Here is a 19,934-nt window from a genome sequence, read left to right on the forward strand (position 1 = left end):
CAGGAAGTTGAGAAGCAAAGATGTAAGGAGATCTCAGGTATCTGTAAGAAAAATGTCATTGTAATGGTAGGGGATTTTAACCTTCCAGCGTAGACTGGGACTTTCATAGTGTTAAGGGCTTGGAGAGGGAGGTATTTACTAAGCGTTTACAAGAAAACTTTCTTGTTCAATATCTGGATGTACTTACTGGAGAAGAAGCAATACTTTACCTTCTCTTGGGAAATGTGACAGGGCAAGTGACTGAAGTGTTAATGGGGAGCACTTTGGGACCAGTGATCCTAATTCTATGAGTTTTAAATAGTTATGAAAAACAATAGGCCTTATATGAAGAAGTTAAAGTTCTAAATTGGAGTAAGGCCAATTTTGACGGTATGAGACAGGAACTTTTAAAAGTCGATTGAGGCATGCTATTTGCAGGTAAAGGAATGGTTGGGATGTGGGAGGCCTTTAAGAATGAAATAGAGTCATAGAGGTGTACAGCACGGAAACAGACCCTTCAGTTCAACTCGTCCATGCTGACCAGCTATCCCAACCCAATCTAGTCCCACCTGCCAGCACCTGACCCATATCCCTCCAAACCCTTCCTATTCATATACCCATACAAATGCCTTTTAAGTGTTGCAATTGTACGAGCCTCCATCACGTCCTCTGACAGCTCATTCCATAAAAATACCAGCCTCTAAGTGAAAAAGTTGCCCCTTCGGTCTCTTTTAAATCTTTCCCCTCTCACCCTAATTCTATGCCGTCTAGTTCTGGACTCCTCCAACCCAGGGAAAAGACTTTGTCTATTTATCCGATCCATATCCTCATGATTTTAAAAACCTTTATAAGGTCACCCCTCAGCCCCCGAGGCTCCAGGGAAAACGGTCCTAGTTTATTCAACCTCTCCCTCAAATCCTCCAACCCTGGCAACTTTCTTGTAAATCTTTTCTGAACCCTATCAAGTTTCACAACATCTTTCCGATAAGAAGGAGACCAGAATTGCACATAATATTCCAACAGTGGCCTAACCAATGTCCTGTACAGCCGCAACATGACCTCCCAACCCCTGTACGCAATACTCTGACCAATAAAGGAAAGCATACCAAACACTGCCTTCACTGTCCTATCTACCTGCGACTCCACTTTCAAGGAGCTATGAACCTGCACTCCAAGTCTCTTTGTTCAGCAACACTCCTTAGGATCTTACCATTAAGTGTATAAGTCCTGCTAAGATTTGCTTTCCCAAAATGCAGCACCTCAGATTTATCTAAATTAAATCCCATCTGCCACTTCTCAGCCCATTGGCCCATCTGATCAACGTCCTATTGTAACCTGAGGTAAGCTTCTTTGCTGTCCACTACACCTCCAAACTTACTAACAATATCTCTTATGCACACATCCAAATCATTTATATAAACTATGAAAAGTATGGACCCAGCACTGATCCTTGTGGTGCTCCACTGGTCACAGGCCTCCAGTCTGAAAAACAGCCCTCCTCCACCACCCTCTGTCTTCTATCTTTGAGACAGTTCTGTATCCAAATGGCGGGTCTCTCTGTATTCAATGAGATCTAACCTTGCAAACTAATCTCTCATGAGGAACCTTGTTGAACGCCTTACTGAAATCCATTTAGATCACATGTACTGCTCTGCCCTCATCTATCCTCTTTGTTACTTCTTCAAAAAACTCAATCAAGTTGTGAAACATTATTTCCCACGCATAAAGCCATGTTGACTATCCCTAATCCGTTCTTGCCTTTCCAAATACATGAACATTCTGTCCCTCAGGATTCCCCCCAACAACTTGTCCACCACTGACATCAGGCTCACTGGCTTATAGTTCCCTGGTTTGTCCTTACCACCTTTCTTAAACAGTGGCACCACGTTAGCCAACCTCCAGTCTTCCAGCTCCTCACCTGTGACTATCGATGATACAAAATATCTCAGTGAGAGGCTCAGCAATCATTTTCCTAGCCTCCCACAGAGTTCGAGGGTACACCTGATCAGGTACTGGGGATTTATCCACTTTTATGCATTTCAAGACATCCAGCACTTCCTCCTCTGTAATATAGACATTTTTCAAGATGCCACCACCTATTTCCCTACATTCTATATCTTCCATGTGCTTTTCCACAGTAAATACTGATGCAAAATATTTGTTTAGTATCTGCCCCACCTCCTGCAGCTCCACACAAAGGCCGCCTTGCTGATCTTTGAGGGGCACTATTCTCTCCTTAATTACACTTTTATCCTTAACGTATTTGTAAAAAAACCCTTTGGATTCTCCTTAACTCTTTGCCAAAGCTATCTTATGTCCCCTTTTTGCCCTCCTGATTTCCCTCTTAAGTATACTCCCACTGCCTTTATACTCTAATGATTCACTCGATCTCTTCTGTCTATACCTGACACATGCTTCCTTCTTTTTCTTAACCAAACCTCAATTTCTTAGTCATCCAGCATTCCCTACACCTACCAGCCTTTCCTTTCACCCTAACAGGAATATACACTCTCTGGACTCTCATCTCATTTCTGAAGGCTTTTCATTTTCCAGCCGTCCCTTTACCTGCAAACATCTGCACCCAATCAGCTTTTGAAAGTTCTTGCCTAATACCGTCAAAATTAGCCTTCCTCCAATTTAGAACTTCAACTTTTAGATCAGGTCTATCCTTTTCCATCACTATTTTAAAACTAATAGAATTATGGTCACTGGCCCCAAAGTGCTCCCCCACTGACACCTCAGTCACCTGCCCTGCCTTATTTCCCTAGAGTAGGTCAAGTTTTGCACCTTCTCTAGTAGGTACATACACATACTGAATCAGAAAACTTTCTTGTACACACTTAACAAATTCCTCTCCATCTAAACCTTTAACATTATGACAGTCCCAGTCTATGTTTGGAAAGTAAAAATCTCCTACCATAACCACCCTATTATTTTTACAGATAACTGAGATCTCCTTTTTTTTCTCAATTTTCCTCTGACTGTTAGGGAGTCTATAATACAATCCCAATAAGGTGATCATCCCTTTCTTATTTCTCAGTTTCACCCAAATAACTTCCTTGGATGTATTTCCGGGAATATCCTCCCTAAGTACAGCTGTAATGCTATCCCTTATCAAAAATGCTACTCCACTCCTCTCTTGCCTCTCTTTCTGTCCTTTCTGTAGTATTTGTGTCTTGGAACATTAAGTTGCTAGCCCTGTCCATCCCTGATTCGTTGTTTCTATAGTTGCTATGATATCCCAGTCCCATGTTCCTAACCATGCCCTGATTTTATCTGCCTTCCCTGTTAGGCCTCTTGCATTGAAATAAATGCAGTTTAATTTATTAGTCCTACATTGTTCTCTGCTTGTCCCCGCCTGCCCTGACTGTTTGACTCACCTTTGTTCTCAACTGTACCAATCTCAGATTGAAATCTTTCCTCACTATCTCTCTGGGTCTCACCCCCACCCTCCCCACCACCCCCCCCCCCCCCTCACCTTACTAGTTTAAATCCTCCTGAGCAGCTTAGCAAATCTCACTGCCAGTATATTAGTCCCCTTCCAATTTAGGTACAATCCGTCTTTCTTGTACAGGTCACTTCTACCCAAAACAGCTTTCAATGATCCAAAAATGTGAATATTTCTCCCATACACTAACTCCTCAGTCATGCATTCATCTGCTCTATCCTCTTATTCCTGCCCTAACTAGCTCGTAGCACCAGGATGATCCAGATGTTACTGCTCTCGAGGACCTCCTTTTTAAATTCCCGCCTAACTCTCTGTAATTTCCCTTCAGAGTCTCAACCCATTCCCTTCCTATGTCGTTGGTTCCAATGTGTAAAATGACCTCCTGCTGGCCCCTCTCCCTGTTGAGAATATTCTGCACACTCTATTAAAGGCCATTTTTGTTTCTTTCAATCTACAGACCCAGAAAATAGCACTGTCTTAGTCCTCTACAAAACACTGCTCCAGGTTAATTTAATACTTATGGTTTATATTTTAAGTTTAATCAATAGATAATGAGAGTTCAGAGACAAGTGTTCCCATTAGTGTGAAAGGCAAGGCTAGTAGGTGTAGTGAATGCTAGATGAATTGAGAAATTGAGGCTCTGGTCAAGAAAAAGGAGAAAGCATATTTCAGGTAATGACTGCTGAGATCAAGCGAATCCCTGGAAGAGTATAAGAGAAGTAAGAATATCCTTAAAAGGGAAATCAAGAGGGCGAAAAGAGGTCATAAGATAGTTTTGGCAGATGAAGTTAAGGAGAATGCAAAGGGATTCTATAAATACATTAAAGGCAACAGAGTAACTAGTGAAAGATTAGACCCCTTTAAAGGTCAGTATGGCTGTTTCTGTGTGGAATTGCAGGAGATGGGTGAGATAATAAATATTTTGCATCAGTATTTATGGTGTAGAAAGACTTGGAAACCAGGGAACATGGGGAAATAAATATGTCTTCAAAAGAGTTCATATTGCCAAAGAGTACTGAAGGTCTCAAACGCATCAAGGTAGATAAATCCCTTGGACTTGATCAGGTGTTTCCCAGAAGTTAGTGGGAAGTTAGGGAAGAGATTACTGGGCCCTTGATGAAGTATTTGTATCATTGATAGCCATGAGTCAGGAGCCGAAAGACTGGAGGTTAGTTAATGTGGTGTCGTTATGTAAGAAAAGCTGTAAGGAAAAACCAGGGTATGGGTGAATTGTGGAAGTCAATTTTGAGAGACAGGATTTAGATGCATTTGGAAAGGCAAGGACTGATTAGGAATAATCAGCATAGCCTTATGCATGAAAAAGCATGCCTCATGAACTTGATTGAGTTTTTTGAAGAGGTGACAAGGAAGTTTGATGAAGGCAGAGTGGTAGATGATATGTGTGGACTTCAGGAAGACATTAAACAAGGTTCAGCATGGTAAACTGGTTAGTAATGTTAGATCGCATGGGATCCTGGAAAGTTAGCCAATTGGATACAAAATTGGCTTGAAAGCAAGAGACAGAAGATAGTGATAGAGGGTTGTTTTTGGACTGGACGCCTATGACAAGTAGTGTGCTGCAAGGATCAGTGAATGGGTCCACTGCTTTTCATCATTTATATAAAGGACTTGGATGTGAACATAGGAGGTATTGTTAGTAAGTTTGTAGATAACACCAAAATTGGTGTTGTTGTGGACAGTGAAGAAGGTTATCCCAGAATACAATGGGACCTTGCCATCTATGCCTATCTACCCATCCCTTCATGCTCCCTGTACCCCCAATTATTCAAATTGCCCTTCATAGTCCCAATGCTAATTCATTGTCAACTCATTTATCCATCTTGGGCATACCTCAGGAGGCATATTTACATCCATGAAAATTTCAATTGATGATGACACTCTTGAAAAGAAACACTCATTGATACAAAAAAATCAAAATATAGAAATACCTTAAAATAACTTCCTATGTAAACAAAAATCTTACTTAACTGCTCAATCCCTCACAACGACAAAACTGTCACCTAAGTAGTCACTCCGTTATAGACATAAGGCACAAGTCAAGAGTGAAATTCAACATTCTCCATTCTGCCACTACCCCTGTCATCTCTGAGATTTGTGAGAACAATTGATGCTCTTGATGAGAAACCTCAGTCAAAAGCCTTTTGAGTTCTTTCACTTATTTCAGAAAAACTACTGCAGAAAGTTCTGCTTCAGGACCATTGTTCATACTCAGTTCTATTGTTACTCAGAGTAACATCATAAAACAGAACTTGCAGGTAAATTTTGAAACGTCCAATGGTTTTTGCACATGAGGTAAAGGTATTTCAAACAAACATTTTTAATTTTAAATTCAAATTGATTGCAAACTGTTACAGAACCTTTCAAGTACTATGGCTGGGAATTATCTGGTGCAGACCTTGATGAAGAAGAAGAAGATGCTGAAGTATTCGCAGAAGAAGCAGAAGAGGAAGCTGAAGAAGAAGAGGAGGAAAATGAGGAAGAGGAAGAAGAAGTAAGTGTATTCTAAAATTGGTTATTCATTTTGATATTACTCCTAAAATTTTCACATTTTTCATTATGTAACTTAATGCAAAAAACATATATTTTGCCACTTTAAAAACTGCATACAAATTTACATCAATGAACTATAACTTTAATGCCTTGATGAACAGCAAAGATTAATACAGCAGTCAGAAAACTTGTTTGAAATTATAAGAGCAACAGATTGTTTTCAATAAAAATTTTCATTGATTCCTGATCAAATCCAGCAATAAGCCTAGCTTGTGCACTTAGTGAACCAACATGAAATAAATGTTTGTTTTTTCATTTTTTTTTGTTGAGTTATTGTTGTGGGAGGAGCATGACGATAAGAATTAGGAGCAGGGATCAGCAATTCTGCCCCTCCAGCCTGCTCCACCATTTAATACGATTATGGCTGATGTTATCTCTGCGTCAATTCCACTTTCATGTCCAGGCCCCATAACACTTCAACTAATTAAAAGTCTGATTATCTCCTCCTTCAATTTACTCAGATTCCCAGCTTCCACTGCACTCTGGGGTAGTGAATTCCACAGATGCATGATGCTTTGCATTTCCTCCTCATATCTGTTTTAGGTTTGCCACCCCTTAGCCTAAATCTATGACCTCTCACCCCACTAGAGAAATGATCTTTAGCATCTTATATACTTCAATTAGGTCTCCTCTCATCCTTCTCAATTCTAGCAAATTTAGGCCGGAACTGCTCCATCTCTCCTAATAAACAGACTTTTCACCTCTGGAATTAATCTAGTGAACCCTCCTCTGAACTGCCTCCAATGCAATTACACCTTTGCTCAGGTAAGGGGACCAAAACTGTATAGTACTCCAGATGCAGTCTCACCAATGCAATGTACAATTGCAACAACACTTCCCTACTTTTATACTCCATTCCTTATTGCCAAATAATATTACCAATTGTCAATAAATGTCAAAATTCTCTTTGTCCTCCCTATTTCTTGCTGGATCTGCATGAGTTATAAAGAAAGGTTATCTGGGCTGGGACTTTTTTCACTGGAGTGTAAGAGGTTCAGAGCCATCTGATAGAAGTTTATAAAATAATGAGGGATATAGATAGAGTTAATGGTAGTTGTCTTTTCTCTAGGATGGGGGATTTCAAGACTAGGCTGCACACTTTTAAGGTGAGAAGAGAAAGATTTGAAAAAGACATGTGAGGTAATTTTTTTTAACTAAGCTTCCTGAGAAAGTGGATGCAGGTACAATTCCAGCATTTAAAAGACATTTGGATAGAGACATGAATAGGAAAGGTTTGGAAGGGTATGGGCCAGGAGCAGGCAGATGGGACTAGTTTAGTTAGGGATTATGTTTGGCATATGTTGGACCAAAGGGTCTGTTTCTGTGCTGTATGACTCTATGACTAGTTTTCGTTCACAAGCATACTCAGATCTATCTGCACCAAAACATTTCGTAGTTTTTCTCCCTTCAAATAATAAGATGTCTTTTTATTCTTTTGACCAAAATGGATAACCTCACACTTATCCATGTTACATTTCATCTGCTAAATTTTGGCATTTCACCAAACCTAACCTTAACCTATCCATGCAAATTTCTATTTCTTCATTACACCTTACGTTCCCACTTATTTTAGTGCAATTTGCAAATTTTGCTATTTTACATTCTATCCCTTCATTCAAGTCATTAATATAGATTGTCAATAGTTGGAGCCCAAGGACTGAACTCTGTGGAATCCTACTAATCACATGTTGTCAACCAGAAAAAGAGTCATTTAACCTAACTCTTTGCTTTCTATTCGTTCTCCAATCTAAGCTAATCCAAGCAGCCTTGCGTGACCTTACTCTGCATATTCACCTTTTGTCCATCACCTTATCAAATGCCTTTTGGAAGTCCAGATATACCACATCTACAGGACCCCCTTTAACCATTAATGTTCTTTACCTAAAAAAATGCAGCAACTATTTGTTTGATGTAACATTTAATAGACTTTATGGCAGGCAAGAATTAATACAAAGAATATTTTTCACTTGTAAATCACATTATGTTCATTGCACTTTTATCAATTGCAAATCAGTTCTGCTTGTGAAGCAATTGTGGGTATAAAGGATTATTGGAACACAGAAACAGGAGTGGACCATTGATTTGAATTGATGCGAATTGATTTGAACTGAATTGAATTGATTTGATTTGAATTGATTTGATTTGATTTGAATTGAATTGATTTGAACTGAACTGAACTGAATTGAATTGATTTGATTTGAATTGATTGTCATGTATACCGGGGCACAGTGAAAAGCTTTGTCTTGCGAACAATACAGTCAGACCACGTAGTTAAATAGCATAGATAAGTAAATAATAGGTAAATAGCAGCAAAACAAAAACACAGGTACAGGCGAATGTTATGAGTTTGTGAGTCCTATCAATATTCTAACAACTGTAGGTTAGAAACTGTTTCGAAACCAGCTGGTGCATATGTTCAGGCTTCTGTACCTTCTCCCTGATGGTAGAAGTTGTAAAAAAGCATTGTCAGGGTGGGATGGATCTTTGAGAATGCTAGTGGCCTTTCTTTGACAGCGGGCCTGGGAGATGGATTCTATAGATGGGAGGTTGGCCTTTGTGATTGTCTGGGCAGAGTTCACCACTCTCTGTAACCATCTCCGATCTTGAATGGTACAGTTGCCATACCAGTGACAGAATGCTCTCGATGGCACACCTATAAAAATTGGCAAGGATATTCACTGTCGTGCCAAATTTTCTCAGCTGCCTGAGGAACAAGAGACATTGTTGGACCTTTGTAACCTGTGCGTCCACATGAAGTGACCAAGAAAACTTGTTGTTGATGACCACTTCCAGGAGCTTGACACTCTCCACTCGTTCCACCTCTGTGCTGTTAATGTGTAGGGGGGACATGAGTATCATCCCACCAAAAGTCAATAATGAGTTCCTTGGTTTTGCCAGCATTGAGAGCTAGGTTGTTCTCAGTGCACCATTTTTCCAGATCTTCCACCTCCCGTCTATAGTCTGTTTCATCGCCATCTGAGATTCGACTGACTATGGTGCTGTCATCAGCAAACCTGTAAATGGCTTTAGTCTGGTATTTGGTGACGCAATCATGGGTATACACTGAGTACAGTAGAGGTCTGAGTACGAACCTGGAGGGGTCTCCAGTGTTGAGTGTTAGTGACGATGCAATATTGTCCCAAGTCTTCACTGATTGTGGCCTGGGTCAGGAAACTGAGGATCCAGTTGCAGGGAGTGGGGCTTAACCTGTCAGCCTTCAGCCTGTCAAGCCTGCTCCATTATTCAATTTCTTCATGGCCGATCATCCACTTGAAACACCACTTTTACTTTTTCGACTGTGGACAAAAAACCAGGCAAAGTATTGATTTTAACTAAGGAAGCTGTGGAAGGAGATGTTGCAGTTTTAAAAGTGAGTGACTTGTATTACAATGTTGCCTTTTTCAAGCATTGGGTGACAATGCACCACGTGTTTGCTCCGAGGTGTGTATCTGAGCAATTTCACTCATCTTTTGATTGGTTTTTCATTGGGGATTAGTTGCATGCTCAGCATAATAACAACCTCTTGACTGGTTCCTGGGCAAGTGGAACCACTTTGTGTTTGATCAATATAGCAAAAACGTCCAGCCTGTGAAGGAGAAAAACTCCAAAGTTTCTCTCTCCTGTCAAGAAATATCAAAAGATTTCCTGGCACCTATTCTCACTCCTAATTATCCTGTAAACAGCTTTCTCTGTGAATTCCCTTGTTGGAAAGAAAAGCGATAAAATACCTTCGGAGACAGTGAAAGAGAAAATCTTAACCATGAATAGGGTTCAAAAGGATCCAAAAGAAAATAACTCATTAACATCTGTAGTACAGACTCTTGCCAGGACTGTGCTTTACTGACCTTTTTGTGCCATCCCATCCATAATTTTTGTGCTTTGTCTTGATTGTTTGAGTGAATATTTATGAGTATGGGAATTTTAAAAAAAGGTTGTCAGAATTTAAGTTCTAGAATTATAAGTTAGCAATACATGTTTCTTTCTCTCCAGGGGTTAAAACAGTTTGATTACAATTTAAACTAGTTTGGGAGGGGGATGGGAGACAGAATGTTAGTACAATAGGAACATCGTGTGATATAACACGATGGTTGGAGGAAGAGCGCCTCATCTTCCGCCTAGGAACCCTCCAACCACAAGGGATGAACTCAGATTTCTCCAGTTTCCTCATTTCCCCTCCCCCCTCCTTGACTCAGTCAAATCCCTCGAACTCAGCACCGCCTTCCTAACCTGCAATCTTCTTCCTGACCTCTCTGCCCCCACCCCACTCTGGCCTATCACCTCCTTCCACCTATCGCATTTCCAACACCCCTCCCCCAAGTCCCTCCTCCCTATCTTTTATCTTAGCCTGCTGGACACACTTTCCTCATTCCTGAAGAAGGGCTTATGCCCGAAACGTCGATTCTCTGGCTCCTTGGATGCTGCCTGACCTGCTGCGCTTTTCCAGCAACACATTTTCAACATAGTGTGATATAGTAAAGGAGCCAAAACAGAGAAAGGATCTAGCCAAATTAGACTGGGAATAACTGCTTGTAGGAAAATATACAAGATAACAGTTGAGGGGTGTTCAGAAAGGAAATGGAGAGTTCAGACCCATCATGTTCCATTCAGGTTGTTCCTTTTAGGGTGAAATAGATGTGGAGAAAATGTTCCACTAGTAGGAGCGATTAAGACCCAAGGGCACAGGCTCAGAATATAGGAAACTAGATGAAGTGGCTGATGGAAAATTGGACACTGCTCATGGAAAATAAATTGACAAATATGCTTCAATATCCGAGAAGGTTTCCAAGGATAATGACATTAGAACAGGCTATTCTGGGTTCACACGTGTTAGTTCCTGAAGTATAGAGGCAAAAGTTTGTTATTTAAGAAAGAATCTGGACAAACTTACATCCAGATGCTGAAAGGAAATTAAAAGGATGTGAGGCATATATTCCAGTTTGATTGTATAAGGTAAACTAGAACTCAATGAAGATGTTCATTCAAAGTAAGTATTTGGCAAGTCTTCATTAATTGAGGCTCAGAGAGCAGATCCAAAGTTAAGTAAGTTAGCAGAAGTGGCTCACATTGAATCTAAGGCTGAAGGAGATTCAGAGTATTATTATACAAGAAACAAAGGTCTGATGAGTATGTGAAACACCCTCACATACTTACCTATGGACAGGGAATAGATGGTAGTTCTTATATAGTGGTGTCGCCCAGGTATTATAACGAGATATTGTTCGCAGCACGTAAAATTTGTAAAGTAGAACATGTAGGAATATGTTTCAGACTGTAAGGAGTCTCCATTTGTCTGCTAATCTTTTACTTTTTACATGCTTATTGTTCTTAAATACCACTTTTTAATGTTTCATGCATATTTATTCTCATACTCTATATTTCCCCTCTGAATCAACTTCCCAGGACTCCTTTGCTGATTTCTAAACTGCTTCCAGTCTGCTACTTTTTCTAGCAACTTTATGTAAAGTTGAAAATTTAAGCCAAGTAATTTTGACAGATTGGTGCGAGGTGTTGGAGTTTAAACCATGTACAAAGTTATCACAGAGATTATTTTTTCAAGAAAGTTAAAACTCACAACATTTTGGAATAAGAACTCAGGTTAAAGACTTGAAGGTTGCAACTGATAGACAGCAGTAATGTCTGATGATTATGAGCTGATCCATAAAATTAAACTTTTTTTCCATTACTCCTGTAGAATTGAGGATAGAGAATGGGAGAATTTATGGAAAGCAAGTAGCTATTGCTTTTATTCAGAATGCTTGGAGTTGCAAGTGAAGTGCATGGACTTATTGAGGTTTGTAACTGTGAATTTGAAAATGGAACTCAAAACAAAAATGATATGGAAACATTTTTTGTTTTGCTTTGACTACAACCAGGAAACTGGAGGTAAAAACTGAGAGGTGAATAGAGTAGATGAGAGGCATGCAGAATTTCTGTCAATAGAAAGATAATCCCTTTTTCTTCAAATACATTGCTAAACACATGATTATATTAAGAGATATAGTCGCCACTTAGACTCTTTCACTACGTTACTCCAGCTTTCCATCCAGAGATTGAAATGAAATCAAAAGTGATAGTACATACTATAAATGAGGAATATATCCCCCTTTGATTGCATAAAATAAAATTAGAATGTGACTTGTTGTCCAGAACAATGGTAGAAGGAATTGTTAAGAAATTAGCCATAATTTGAGTTGGCTTACTTCAAGGTAATAATTTGGCTGAAGTAAAGCTGACTTTGCCTGTAAAGCTAGCTTTTGCTAGCTTTGCCTATAATCATAGGAAGCCAATTTGAGGTGAAAGAGGTGGAACAGTTACAGGACCAAGTTCCAGGTACATTTCCATCATGTATAGTCATAAGAGCAATGGTTAAACCAAGTCCATCATCAGTAGTCAAGGTAATATATAAATGGATAATAGAGTAGCTGAAACTTGCCATAAATAAGTGATTAATTCAAAGGAAGTATTTAGCAAGTCTTCAGAGAGCAAATCCAGGATTGAATAATGTAGCACAGGAAGCTCACACTGAAGCTGAGGCTGAATCTGAAGGGGTTCTGGAGTGTTATTATATTGAAACAAAGTTCTGATGAGGAAATGGCGACACCCCCGTAGACCTGCAAATAAGGAATGGATAGGTGTTCTTAAGCATTGGTACTGCCCAAATATTGTAAGAAGATATTGCAAGTAATGTATGAAATTGCTATGGTAGGACATGCTTTATTTTTCCACTCTTAGTCAATCTCTTGGTTCTCCTTTAATGAATTCTGAACTGCTTTCAGTCTGTGATTTTGCTACTTTTTCTAGTGACCTTATATGAATCCTCTTTGAATCTTATGCAATCCTTAATTTGCATTTTAAACCATAATGGGTCAATTTTCTTGATGAGTTCTTTTGCCTAAAAGGAATGTATAACTACTTTAGCAAGGACCTTGCCATCATAAAGAACAGAAATTTATCTGCAAAAGAAATGCAAGAAGTCAAAAACCCTCTGGTTTAGAATAAAACTACAGACCTCAGACAATCAGGAGGACAGTCCAAGTAAACTACCTTTAACTCATCATAATGTGAATCTGTGATTCTTTCCGGGTCCAAATAGAATATGTTTGGGAAGAATGATGGAACTTCTGGATCATCTGAATTTGCAAAGTTGAAGACCTTGGGGGGAGGTTGGGTAGTGGTAACTGTAAACATATAAGTAAATGTACAACATTATAACTTTGAAGACAAGAGAATTGTGGGGTAATATGTTATATGAGTGTGAAAGGATCAATATTTGATAAACTGCAGTCAGCACTACCCACTGTGATGATATCACAGTTATTTCAAAGGACAAGCAGAACTACAGGACACAGACCTGAGGCTGGTATACTCCTAACTTTCTCCATATTAATGCAGGTCATATTCATGTAATGTCTGAATACTTGTAGTTAATCAATAAATACCATATTGTGTATTCAACAAAACCAAACACACATGCGCACGTACGTGCGTGCACACGCACATGCACGTACGCACACACTCTTTGCCTTCTGGTCTGCAGGAAAGCACCAGATCCCTATTTAAATTTGTAGATCAGTTCCTGATGGCATTATGATCTTTCCAAATTGTACAAAATGCCCTACTTAATTTAGAGGAGGACATAAAGAAATGTACTATTAAAATATTAATAAAACATTCTGATCACTTATTATTGAACAAATATTGGTAAATTATAAATAGTGAAATCATTATCATTTGGTTGTTGTATAAGTGGTACAAAACTTAAACATCATTTCAATTTTCTTCCAGAATGAAGATTTGGCCCAACGAAAGAACAGACAGATGGGTGAAAGTAAACATTATTGTCCCGTGGCCTTAAAAGAAAAAACAGTCCTTTATCCAGGTGATCAAGATTGTGGTGCTAAATATCGAGAAAAATATTATTATTTTTTTCATCCAACTGCTAGAGATGAGTTTTTAAAGAATCCAGAAGAATATATAAATGCAAATGAACCTCTAAAGGTAATGATCTTTGATTCTGTTTCCAGAAGTAGAACATTTCTATTGTTGAAATGCATGAATTAAATTTTATTTTTCACTCAGCCAGCCTATTTTGTATATATTTATAAAAATGACAACCTTTAGTTTTAGCAATAACTTTTGTCATTGTATTAATTTTAATTCTCTTTAATCTACCAATTAATTAATTTTAAGAAGAGCCATAAGACAAGCTCGGGAACTATAGACCGGTGAGCCTGACCTCAGTGGTGGGTAAGTTGTTGGAGGGAATCCTGAGGGACAGGATGTACATGTATTTGGAAAGGCAAGGACTGATTCGGGGTAGTCAACATGGCTTTGTGCGTGTGAAATCATGTCTCACAAACTTGATTGAGTTTTTTGAAGAAGTATCAAAGAAGATTGATGAGGGCAGAGCAGTAGATGTGATCTATATGGACTTCAGTAAGACGTTCAACAAGGTTCCCCATGGGAAACTGATTAGCAAGGTTAGATCTCATGGAATACAGGGAGAACTAGCCATTTGGATACAGAACTGGCTCAACGGTAGAAGACAGAGGGTGGTGGTGGAGGGTTGTTTTTCAGACTGGAGGCCTGTGACGAGTGGAGTGCCACAAGGATTGGTGCTGGGCCCTCTACTTTTTGTCATTTACATAAATGATTTGATGCAAGCATAAGAGGTACAGTTAGTAAGTTTGCAGATGACACCAAAATTAGAGGTGTAGTGGACAGTGAAGAGGGTTACCTCTGATTACAACAGGATCTGGACCAGATGGGCCAATGGGCTGCGAAGTGGCAGATGGAGTTTAATTCAGATAAATGCAAGGTGCTGCATTTTGGGAAAGCAAATCTTATCAGGACTCATACACTTAATGGTAAGGTCCTCGGGAGTGTTGCTGAACAAAGAGACCTTGGAGTGCAGGTTCATAGCTCCTTAAAAGTAGAGTCGCAGGTTGATAGGATAGTGAAGAAGGCGTTTGGTTTGCTCTCCTTTATTGGTCAGAGTATTGAGTACCAGGAGTTGGGAGGTCATGTTGCGGCTGTACAGGACATTGGTTAGGCCACTGTTGGAATATTGCATGCAATTCTGGTCTTCTTCCTATCGGAAAGATGTTGTGAAACTTGAAAGGGTTCAGAATAGATTTACAAGGACGTTGCCATAGTTGGAGGATCTGAGCTACAGGGAGAGGCTGAACAGGCTGGGGATGTTTTCCCTGGAGCGTCGGAGGCTGAGGGGTGACCTTATAGAGGTTACAAAATTATGAGGGGCATGGATAAGATAAATAAATAGACAAAGTCTTTTCCCTGGGGTCAGGGAGTCCAGAACTAGAGGGCATAGGTTTAGGGTGAGAGGAAAGTTATAAAAGAGACCTAAGGGGCACCTTTTTCACGCAGAGGGTGATACGTGTATGGAATGAGCTGCCAGAGGACGTGGTGGAGGCTGGTACAATTGCAACATTTAAGAGGCATTTGGATAGGTATATGAATAGGAAGGGTTTGGAGGGATATGGGCCGGGTGCTGGCAGGTGGGACTAGATTGGGTTGGGATATCTGGTTGGCATGGACAGGTTGGACCGAAGGGTCTGTTTCCATGCTGTACATCTATATGACTCTATGACTCTAATAAAATAAACAAAACAAACTGTGAGGATGTTCTCACTACCAATTTAACATCATGCATTTGAGGCCCCTAATCTTTATCAACTGCCTTTCTCTAATTTTCACTGTTTCTCCCTGATAATTGTTGAAAGAGAAATGCCATGAGCTGTAGGAAAATTAACCAATACAGTTCATAGTAATTGAAAGTGTTTGTGTACATGTCACTTAATCTAGACTTTATATGGGATTACATTGGTCTAGTTTCAATAACTTGTGGTCTTGAAACGATGTTCATTATAAGTGTATACCCACAGATGTGGTGGTTTTCCATTGAATAATATTCTTTATTTTTAATTAGTTCTTGAGAAATAGACATTACTATCAAGGTCAGCATTTATTGATTATCTTTTGTTGCCTTCTTAAACTGTTGAAGGTACTCCCCAGTGCAATTCAGTAGCATGTGTCATGATTCTTATGTGATAATACTGATGGAGCAAAGATTCATGTCTTGGGGATTATGTGCAATTTAAGTGGAATCCTGGAGGTGATGGTGAGCAGGTAAATCGAGTGGCCTTATCCTTATAGATGATAATAGTCACAGATCTGAAGGTTTTTAAGAAAACTTGGTGAATTTCTGGCTACCAGGCCCATGGCCCATGGCAGAGCACATAACATGATGGACTGTAAAGTCGAACACTTCTTTATTTCTTTGTTTTTTGCCTTCAGAGAGTGGCGACACTGTACAACACTTTTCACTGTAAAACAAAATACATGTGACATTAAATCAAATCAAATAAATAAAGCAAATCAAATAAAAACTTTAATCTTCGTCAAGGATGCTTTGAATGTTGTGGCTTATAAATAGGAATGGTGCCCATTTTCGGAATGCTAATTGACCCACTAAGTTCTAATATGGTAGGCAGGTTGCAGCCAAACATTTCTGCTGGGAAATGCATCACTCAAATTTTGACTTGTATTTGTAGCATTAGTGTATACTATCAGCATTCTAAGTGGAAAGGGAGGGTAATGTATTGAAATTGGGGATCTAGGCTTCACATGTTGATTTATGCTATATTTAAAGGCATCATATGATACTTGCAAATTAGCTACTGATTTAGAGTGCTGATATTCTATTTTGAGGGAACAAGAACCAGGACTGTTTCAAACCTGCTGCTGGAGGGGCAACAGTCACTTGTGTTTTTGATCTGAACACCAACATAGAAACACATTACACGTGCATTTACGAGCAGGTGCTGACACTCTCAAAGCTGGTGGACCAATCATCTTCCAGTTTCACAGCAGCAACTGGCTGCAGTAAAACGTAAGTAACTGAAAGGACTCTCAACCACTGGAACATTTAGGCAGCAATAATTAATAAAGATGCTAGGATCCCCATAACCAGATGAGATTTACAAAAGTTGCCAATGGTTACCATTATGCTAACTCTATATATATTGAATTCAAACTTTTCACTTGAACTGTGGGATTCAAATCCATGTCCTCAGATCATTAGATTGGACTTCTGGATTGCTAGTCCCATGACATTATCACAATATTACCACCTCTCTATTATTGTTCTGTTTAATGCTATGATTAACAAGATGCAAGCCACAATGTTTGTATATGAAAAGAATACGTTAATAAAGAATCACTGTTATACCCATGAAAATATGTCTTTTATATTTAAACAGCCACCTCCACTGAGATTATTCGTGTTTGGGGCCAAAGGATCGGGTAAAACAATCAATAGCAGATGGTTGGCAAACAAATTCAACATCTTTCACATTCAGTTCGTTGAATGTCTTCAGGAGCTACTTTTCCCTAAAACTAAGAAAAAGGTTGGGCCTGAATATGATGATGAACCAACAGAAGAAGAACTAGTTGAAATAGCAACAATTGCAGCACTTGAAAAGGGTGAACCAGCTGAAAATATTGAGATTGAAAATGAAAAACCAGAGGTACAACTCAATAATTTTCCATAGAAATAAATATTAAAATGCCAATTCACATTAATTTAAAAATATATTCTAATGTTCTCGGATGACCTCATACAAAGAGGAACCACTCAACCTACCACTAAACTACCTAGCAAAGAACATTGGAAAATCGACTTCTTATCTGCACTGAGTTAGGAAACCTCAGTTGGAGAGCAACCTTTGGCCTCAGTACCAGTTGACTCAAGACAGTCGAAGTCAGCTACAGTTTCCACCAGGGATTTCTGTCTAAGAATTTCCAGTAGTATGCCTATGCATAAGCATGAGATCACAACACTATTTTGCTCAGATGTGAATATGTAGGCTTAATGGCTAATGGAAGTCTGAAAAATAGAAACAAATGCTAGTCTGTTCATGGGACATGACCCTTGCTGGAAAGCCATTTATTGCTCAACCACGGTGCCTGAGTGCTTGAGCAAGTGTCAACCAAGTGTGCTGCTTTGCCTTGATATGTTGAACTTCTTGAATGCTTGAACACCCCTGATTTGTGCCTTACAGATGGTGTTCAGTCTTCAGAAAATATATTCTAAGATTTCAGGATATTCTTTAGGATATCAAATCTTTATCACAGAATTCCAAGCCTCTGACTTGTTCTTGTAGTCACATATTGATATGGCTGGTCCAGTTAAGTTTCTTGTCAATGGTAAATCTCAAGAATGTTAATGGTGGTCGAGTATTCAGCAATTGAATGCAGTTGAAAGTGGTTAGATTTTCTAAAAGCAAAATACTGCACCTGCTGCAAATATGAAATATAGAGAAAATTTTGAAACACTCAGTGGGTTTAGCAGCATCTGTGGAGAGAGAAACTAAGTTAATGTTTCAGATTGTCACCTTTCATCAGAATTTAGAAAATTTACAAATGGTGAAAACTTATAAGTATTATAAGTAGATTATTAGTAGATAAAATATTAGAAAAAACAACAACACGAGAAGATAAAACAGAAGTCGGGAAACATTAAATGACAGAATTTGTGGGGCAAAGCCAAGGTGAATAGTAATAGGTCAAATAAAGTTAACCAATAATGAGTCTAGAAATAAATGACACTGAAATTCAGGAGGTTGAGGGGCAACCTGATAGAAGTTTATAAGATTGTGAATAGCATGGATAGAGTGGAAAATATGAAGCTTTTTCTCAGGGTGGAGTAGTCAGTTTATAAGGGACACAGATTCAAGATGAGGGTTTTTTTTTAGATTAGATTAGATTAGATTCCCCTACAGTGTGGAAACAGGCCCTTTGGCCCAATAAGTCCACACTGACCCTCCGAACAGTAACCCACCCAGACCCATTTCCCTCTAACTAATGCACCTAACACTGTGGGCAATTTAGGATAGCCAATTCACCTGACCGGCACATCTTTGGACTGTGGGAGGAAACCAGAGCACCCAGAGGAAACCCACACAGACACGGGGAGAATGTGCAAACTTCACACAGACAGTTGCCCAAGGGTGGGTCCCTGGCGCTGTGAGGCAGCAGTGCTAACCACTGAGCCACCATGCCATCCCAGGGTTGGGGGAGAGTTTAAAAGAGATGTGTGAGGCAAGTTTTCCACACAAAGGATGGTGAGTGCTGCCAGAGGAGGTGGTGGAAGCAGACACAATAGCAGTATTTAAGAAATAACTGAATGAATACATTAATAGAAAGCGAATAGAGGATACGGATCCTGTAAGTGATGACAGTTTTAGTATGGAAGGGCATAATGTGTCAGCACAGGTTGGGGGTGAGGGTGCCAAAGGGCCCATTCCTACGTTGTATTGTTCCTTGTAACAGTAATCTGAAAGCAAAAATAAGAAAACAGAATGGCAGAATAGAGATCAGAATATGGAACAGTACAGCATAGGAACCCTGCTGGCCATTCTGTTGTGTCAAAAATGACGCCAAATTAAACTCATCCCTTTGCTCCATAGCCCTTCATTCCTTGCATATTCATATACTTATCTCAAAGTCCCTTAAGTGCCTCCATTGTATCTGCCTCCACCATTGTCCCCCCTACCACTGTCTGTGTACAAAACTTCTCCTCTAACCTTAAATGCATGCCCCCTAGAATTTCTGGGGAAAAGATTCTGACCATCAACCGTCTCTATGCATCCCATATTTTAATAGACTTCAATCAAATCTCCCCTCAGCCTCTGCCAATCCAGAGAAAACAAATTTAAGTTTTTCTAGCCTCTCCTTGTAGCTCATACCCTCTAATCCAGGCAGCAACCTGATAAACCTCTTCTGCAAATTCTCCAAAGCCACCACATCCTTTCTGTAAAGTGGTGACCAGAATTAAATGCAATACTCTTCAGTGTGGCCTAACCAAAATCTTATAAACCTACAACATGGCATCCTAACTCTTGTATTCAATTCT

General features: G+C 39.4%; 1 protein-coding gene across 1 annotated transcript in view; it reads left to right on the forward strand.

The window, feature by feature from the left end:
• ak9 (adenylate kinase 9) overlaps window positions 1–19,934 on the forward strand; it is a 267,579-nt gene that overhangs the window by 164,878 nt on the left and 82,767 nt on the right. Inside the window, exons 21-23 of the mRNA XM_072552101.1 lie at window positions 5,803–5,939; window positions 13,784–13,996; window positions 17,281–17,547. Coding sequence (XP_072408202.1) covers window positions 5,803–5,939; window positions 13,784–13,996; window positions 17,281–17,547 — 617 coding nt within the window. The remainder of the gene's footprint in view (window positions 1–5,802; window positions 5,940–13,783; window positions 13,997–17,280; window positions 17,548–19,934) is intronic.

The sequence above is a fragment of the Chiloscyllium punctatum genome, chromosome 3, assembly GCF_047496795.1.
Source record: "Chiloscyllium punctatum isolate Juve2018m chromosome 3, sChiPun1.3, whole genome shotgun sequence".
In the NCBI taxonomy this organism is placed as follows: Eukaryota; Metazoa; Chordata; class Chondrichthyes; order Orectolobiformes; family Hemiscylliidae; genus Chiloscyllium; species Chiloscyllium punctatum.